This window comes from Marmota flaviventris, chromosome 17, assembly GCF_047511675.1.
Source record: "Marmota flaviventris isolate mMarFla1 chromosome 17, mMarFla1.hap1, whole genome shotgun sequence".
In the NCBI taxonomy this organism is placed as follows: domain Eukaryota; kingdom Metazoa; phylum Chordata; class Mammalia; order Rodentia; family Sciuridae; genus Marmota; species Marmota flaviventris.
The window spans coordinates 16044037-16050411 of NC_092514.1; the positions used below are offsets into that span (position 1 = coordinate 16044037).

A 6375-nucleotide genomic window follows, 5' to 3' on the forward strand; every position below is an offset into this window, starting at 1 on the left:
CCATCTTGTTCACCATTGTGGTCCCAGTACTTAGAACAATACTGGCACATAATAGGAGCTTAATAAACATCTGTTAAAGGAATGAATGAGGTAGGGACTTGTCACTGTTACCATTTGACTGGCCAGGATTTCACAGCTGGTAATTAGCAGGGCCAGATTCAAGCTCAGGTTTGACTCCAGTGCAGAGCTGTTCACCACCCTTGTTTCCCTGATGTGATGTGTCTCCTTTGTTACTAACATTGATAAAAGAAGTCATGAACAAATGCCAGGCGTTATTCCAGGCAGTGAAGCCTCATGCCTTGAGGGCTTTACCTCCAAGCTCCTTGGGCTAGCCCCTAATCAGAAGCAGCAAAATGAGCCAGCTATGACCAATCTCCCAGGAGACCCTAAGAATAGGAAATTACCTGGTTTTGCCAGGAAATCTGTGACCCCTGAGATGCTGGTATTAACATGCTCACAGAGCAAGCTGTGAGCCCCTTCCACCGCCCTTTCCTTCCCAGGGTTGGGACTCAGGGCTTGCCTGGGCACTTGGAAATTTCACCACTGTGTCTGAGCCTTGAAGCCAGCCACAACAGGATGGTGGGCACACTCCTCATCAGGCTGAGCAGCCTGGGCCCTGGCTCCAGAACAAGGAGCAGGGCAACAGAGGGCAAAAAGCAATAGCTGACAAGGAGTGAAAATGATCCCTAGAATTAGCTAAGCAGAGGCTGGCTCCATGGTGGTGGCTGTTTCTGCCTCTCAAGGAAGTCTGCTTCACTTGCTGTCCCTTCCTTTTAAGCCTCAAGGCTGTCCTGGCTGGGAATCCTCCAGACAACACAGTGGACCTGTCTGGCATCCCACTGACCTCCCGTGACCTGGAACGAGTGACCACCTACCTGCAGCGCTGTGGGGAGCAAGTAGACAGCGTGGAGCTGGGCTTCACGGGTCTCACAGATGACATGGTCCTGCAACTGCTGCCAGCACTCAGCACCCTGCCCCGCCTCACCACACTAGCCCTCAATGGCAATCGGCTGACCCGGGCTTTGCTGCGTGACCTTACTGACACCCTGAAGGACCCCAGCAAGTTCCCCAATGTCACATGGATAGATCTGGGCAACAATGTGGACATCTTCTCTTTGCCCCAGCCCTTCCTGCTCAGCCTGCGCAAGCGGTCTCCCAAACAGGGCCACCTACCCACCATCCTGGAACTGGGTGAGGGGCCAGGCAGTGGGGAGGAGATTCGGGAAGGGACATTGGGTCAGGAGGACCCTGGAGGGGGCCCTGTGTCACCTGCCAAAGACCACCACGAGGGCAAAGAGGCTGTGACTCAGACATGACATGTAAGTGATAAGCCTCACCAGGGAGTCTATAGAGCAGGATGGCTGAGGCAAGTTAGGGGCTCCTCCCATCAGGAGGCTGGGGCTACAGCAGCCTCCCCCGCAGAAGAGCAGACCCTAGTACCTGGGAAAGAGGGATTTGTGCACTACTTCCCTTTGGTCCTTTCCATCTCTCCAATCCCAGCATCTGCCTTCTGGCTCCCAATAACTCACCCCTAGCTCAAGGGGCTCCAGGTACCCCACAGCTCAGTCCTTGGCTTCCTCAGATTTGGGAAAAGCATAGGTTTGGAGATGATGAAGCTTGAGCCAATGTTACCAAGAGCTTTTCTCCAAACAGCAGACAGGCCCCTGCCATCCCAGTTCTGTCCTACATGGGGAAGCAAATTCCACCCAGATGTTAAGTCCAACTTAATGAGGTTGGAGCCTAGTTCTTAGCTATGCTAAGCATGGACTTAAGGAAGGTGCTCTTCTTGCTGGGTCTCAGGTTTGGAACTGACTTCCCACATTTTAGCTTCCAGGTCCAGGGACCTGCTCCTAAAACCAGCTCTCACCACACCTTAAAATATTTAGAGCATCCTGTGGTGACAAGTGCCTATGCACACAGGCATGCATGGGAAAACCCATCAGAAATCTTGATCCTTAGCCAGCATTGTTATTCACAGGCTGAGGACAGCTCAAACTTGTATGCAAAGGATGTTTGCTCAATAGCAGAGCACTTGCCTACCACTTGAAACTCTGGCTTCAACCCCCTAACTTATGAGGGCATTCCTAAAAATCCCATGACCAGTGAGCCTATGGCGGTTATTAAGGAGAAAACTGGAAACCAAGAGCCTAACTCACCTGGTCCACTGCCCCCATACTCAACTTTTAATCCCAAGTAACCCCTAGACCCACGCCCAGAGACTGGGAGCAAATGAATTCTCAAGACCAGATACAATCACAATATTGAGGCAAGCAAGTATAGGGAAGCAAAGCCTCACAAGATCGGCACTAGCTAGCTACAAGTGACCCCTGGCCTCCTGGCAAATAGAAAAGATCATACCCAGGAAGGAAATAGACTATGGGCAGCAGGGATTGGTTGGAATCAAGTATGAATGCCTTAAACGCTTTTGGAAATTTTTCCCTGTTAAGTCTACAGTTGTTAAAAGGAAAACAGCTTAGACTGACCAGAAGTTTACAAGATGAGTGCTAATACCTGACAAAAGTAAAATTGAACTTGTTTTTCAAATATGCATATTCAAGAATCACCAAAGACCATTGTTTATTATGGTATTAGACATTATATTCAAGAGAAACAATTTTTGGCTTAAAGATCTCACCCTTCCAATATAAGGGCAACCAATGTGTACACATAAAATGATTAAAAGGTATAGAAATTCCTGTTGGGTGGGGTAACGACACCAATCAGGCCTGTTGAATGATCTCTTGTGAACAGCCTGATACACAAGGTGACCACGTTTCCAAATGTTGAAGCTGTTTAGATTTTCAGAATCCAAATCAATGGTAGTTACTGATCCCCGGAACTGATCATCCTCTGGGAGCTACAGCCTGCAAAGAAACTAAATTTCAATCTTACTTTCTACTCCAATTAACAGCAGTCATTCAAAAGAGCAATGATATCTTCAGAAAACCGTAGGTTCACCACTACCAATCTGCCGGTAATTCCAGCTATTTTAGGTGATTTCATCATTTGATATCCTTTTAAGTCACTTAAAACAACTAGCCACTTTATCATTCTACTAATAAGGTAATTTTTGTGTAGATCAAGGCTTACCTCCTCCAGGGCTTAGGTGCTGCCACCAGGTCTATAACCTGCACTTCAGGGCTCCATTCCAAAATCCTGAGAATGGATAAAGCAAAGCACCTAAAGACCACAGAAGCAGGAGAGGCATTTCTTTTAGCCTGAGTAGCAACTTAATTTAAAAAAAAAAAAAGCCCTTTAAGACCTTACAGAAGAGATTTTTTTTTTTTTGGTAAAATTACTGAATTACATAAGTCCTAATTAGCTTGTCTGGAAGCTGTAACTCTACTCAGTCACATTTCAAACCTCACATACCTAAGATTATGGTTCCTTCTGACAAATAAGGAAAACTATACCTCAGAACAGATAGGTAAATTGGTTCAAGATTATTAAATCACCAAGAGGTAAACTGAGAACCCCTCTACGGCTATGCATGCCACTCAGGATTTCCAGAATATCACCAATAAAGGTCACTATACTCTCTCTAGAGGCCAAAGCTTACCTCACGAAAAGACAAATGTTCCAGGCTCCAAAACTCAGCTGCTGGTGTTCCTTCTGCTAATATGCACCCTGAGTGAATATAGCAATTGTCACAGTTCAGACCAACTTTATCCTGGGCACCAATAAATGGTAAAGACTTGTTAACTGCAGTCAGCCAGGAATAGTTATCGTCAGTTATCGCTTCTGACGGCACTTCCTATTATTAGTGGTTTCATCAGAGCAGTCAACACCTCACTACTCTCCAATATTGCTCCAGAGACCTGTATATTGTCAAAAACAAAACTAACATTGCCTTAAAAACCCACTGGAGGGGCTGGAGTTATGGCTCAGTGGTAGAGCGCTCACCTCGCAGCATGTGAGGCACTGGGTCCGATCCTCAGCACTACATTAAAAAAGAGAGGACCCGGTGGCCCACACCTGTAATCTCAGCTATGCTGGAGGACGAGGCAGAAACACCAAAGCCCAGCCTAGGCAACTTACACCTAGTCTCAAAATTTAAAAAGGTCAGGGATACAATACAGCTCAATGATAAAGCATCCCCGAGTTAAAAAATAAAAAAAAAACAAGTTCCTAGATGCAGCTTAATGCATCCCTCTCCAGCTTCTGAAGGTCCACCTTATGCAATGACACATTCCATAATGCTAAATGTACAAAACTAAAATGCCAACTTGAATGCTTAAGACAACTGAGTTACAATTTCAAATATTAATCACTTCCCAGACCAGGGCTTGCTTACCTTATGACAGGCCGCTCCCTTCAATATTCTATATTAAGCCCGCCATCTGAAACACATGGAAAAAGGAGAGAAATTGAGGGCAGATTCTAGCGGTAATATTCAGCTAAATCACTGCATCTCTGCGACTGCGGTCAGACGAGCATAAACATCGTCAGTTATCGCTTCTGACGGCACTTCCTATTATTCGTATCATCAGAACAGCCAAACAGATCTCCCTTACGGTCCCACTGAAATCCGTCCACACGCGGTGGACTCCAAGCTTCAGGCTGACCCCAACTTACCCAGCTTTATCATGTTTGCGCAGTCCTCATGGCGGGCCGGAGTTCTGGGTCCTTAAATCTGCGGACCCGAGGGGCCTGCCGCGGTAGCCCTGCAGAAAAAACACGCGGTCTATAACCCTCGGTCCACGGTGGCCTGATTCTGTCCGGTGAGAGTCCCGACACCCGGACGCAGAGTCAGCCACAAAGCCCACGTGGACATCGGCGCCACGGAGAAACGCCGTTACAACACCAGCCCCTTTCACCAAGCTTCCGGAAACAAAAAGATTCCAGTTCTTTTCGTCCTTGCCACCAACACCCAACCGTACACGATAAAACATCCTACCTCCACAAAGTCCATAGTGAAAAGACCGATCCTGCAGAGTCCATGGACCTTAAGATGTCGGAATATCCCATTCCTCACATAAGAAAGGGTGATCTGGCAAAAACTCACCGCACTTCCAGCCCTTTTAACGCTACAGACACCTCCCAGAACTCCCCCGGAACATTGAGCTAGTGGTCTTTTCCGCGGCGCGGAGAATTCTGGGTAACGCCACGCGCGCTGCGCCTGCTTGGAGGTTGAAGGGCGGATTCCAGAGCCTAGTTCCTGGGGCTGAAGTCCGGTATCGCCCCTCTTTAGCTGTGTGGTCTTGAGCAAATTACTCATCCCTTGTGAGGTCACAATTGTTCGTGTGGAAAATGAAGACACGATCGCCCCACAGTGTAGTTCTAAATACCACATGAAATAAAATCCCTTGAAACCGCAGGGCCAGGGCATACTGCAAGTTCAGAATTAATAACTGCTCTTCAATCTAATAAGCAGGCCGGTCTGTTCTTTCGCCACAGCTATTTCAAAATACCCACGGAGCGTCTCAAAGCACTGACAGCCCTCATCACTCCTCTTTTAGGATGACCTTTAGGGAGCAAGCAGAGGAATCTGGATCCATCCTTCCTGCCCTTTGCAATGAAGATCTTTCCTTCCCGCCCCTTCATGATTCCTTCATCCAGATCCTATCACGTTGGCAATGGAAAACTCTCCCTCTGGGGATACTTTACTTTCAGTGTATGAATGGGTTCGTTTTTCCCCTATTTAAAAAAATATTTGGTTCCAGGACTCTGGATGTAGCTCTAGTAGAACACTCCAGCATGCATGAGACCCGGGAGTTGATCTTAAAAAAAAAAAAAAAAAAAAAAAAAAAAAATCACTCCCCATACACCCATTTTGTACACAAACTATACCAAGGGAGAACTATATTCATTTTGACTGGAAATGAAAAACCAGCCTCTACCTCAGAGCAAAGCCTGTCCAAGGAAGGGACATGACCTTTGTCCTTGGAAAGACCCACAGAGCACTCCTAGGCACATTCCCACCCTGCTAAGTTGTTTATCTACAAATAACAGGAGAGATCTGCTGCGCCAGGTGTCCCTGACAGGCTAGGTGGGGACCCATAGCAACCCCCTAGCAGCCACCAATCAGCATGAGACATGGAAATATCTGGGATGCCAGACGACCCTCCCAGGAGTTTATGGTGTTGGGAAACCATGTAGTTCAGCATGAACACCCCTCTTGGCTTAAACCAATCAGTTCAAATAAATCCCCCTCTTGTAGTAACCAATCACCCCTACCCAACTTGTTCCCGCCAGTGAATGTGCTAATCATGTTTTAGAGTTGTTATTTGATTTTCCCGCGATATGTGATGATTTGCTAAGAGATGCTATGATGTATGTGGGGGTCCCTGCCTTCCCCAAAGAATGTATAAAACTGCAGCAAACCCTGGGCTCGGGGCCTCTTGGTGTCAACAGTTGCTATGTGCGTGCAGAGGA

General features: G+C 47.2%; 1 protein-coding gene, 1 long non-coding RNA gene and 3 other non-coding genes across 6 annotated transcripts in view; 1 reads left to right on the top strand and 4 right to left on the bottom strand.

Moving 5' to 3' along the window:
- The window catches only part of Lrrc75a (leucine rich repeat containing 75A), a 41212-nt gene extending 38662 nt beyond the window's left edge, over positions 1-2550 (top strand). Inside the window, exon 4 of the mRNA XM_027924089.2 lies at positions 779-2550. Within this exon, the coding sequence (XP_027779890.2) occupies positions 779-1316 (538 nt within the window). The 3' untranslated portion in view covers positions 1317-2550. The remainder of the gene's footprint in view (positions 1-778) is intronic.
- Positions 2551-2552: 2 nt separating this feature from the next.
- On the bottom strand, positions 2553-5690 carry LOC114082970 (uncharacterized). Of its 2 annotated transcripts, XR_003581074.3 has the most exons (6): positions 4898-5690; positions 4576-4664; positions 4295-4340; positions 3560-3627; positions 3091-3180; positions 2553-2864 (listed from the first exon to the last, which is right to left on the bottom strand). It is a non-coding gene; the product is annotated as an uncharacterized lncRNA (long non-coding RNA). The 2 variants fall into 2 exon arrangements; XR_003581073.3 differs by lacking the exon at positions 4898-5690 and having other exon boundaries at positions 4576-4885.
- On the bottom strand, positions 2937-3008 carry LOC114082986 (small nucleolar RNA SNORD65). Its single transcript, XR_003581078.1, has one exon. It is a non-coding gene; the product is annotated as a small nucleolar RNA SNORD65 (small nucleolar RNA).
- LOC114082984 (small nucleolar RNA SNORD49) lies at positions 3707-3780 on the bottom strand. Its single transcript, XR_003581076.2, has one exon. It is a non-coding gene; the product is annotated as a small nucleolar RNA SNORD49 (small nucleolar RNA).
- On the bottom strand, positions 4424-4494 carry LOC114082985 (small nucleolar RNA SNORD49). The gene has a single exon (XR_003581077.2). It is a non-coding gene; the product is annotated as a small nucleolar RNA SNORD49 (small nucleolar RNA).
- Positions 5691-6375: the final 685 nt, after the last annotated feature.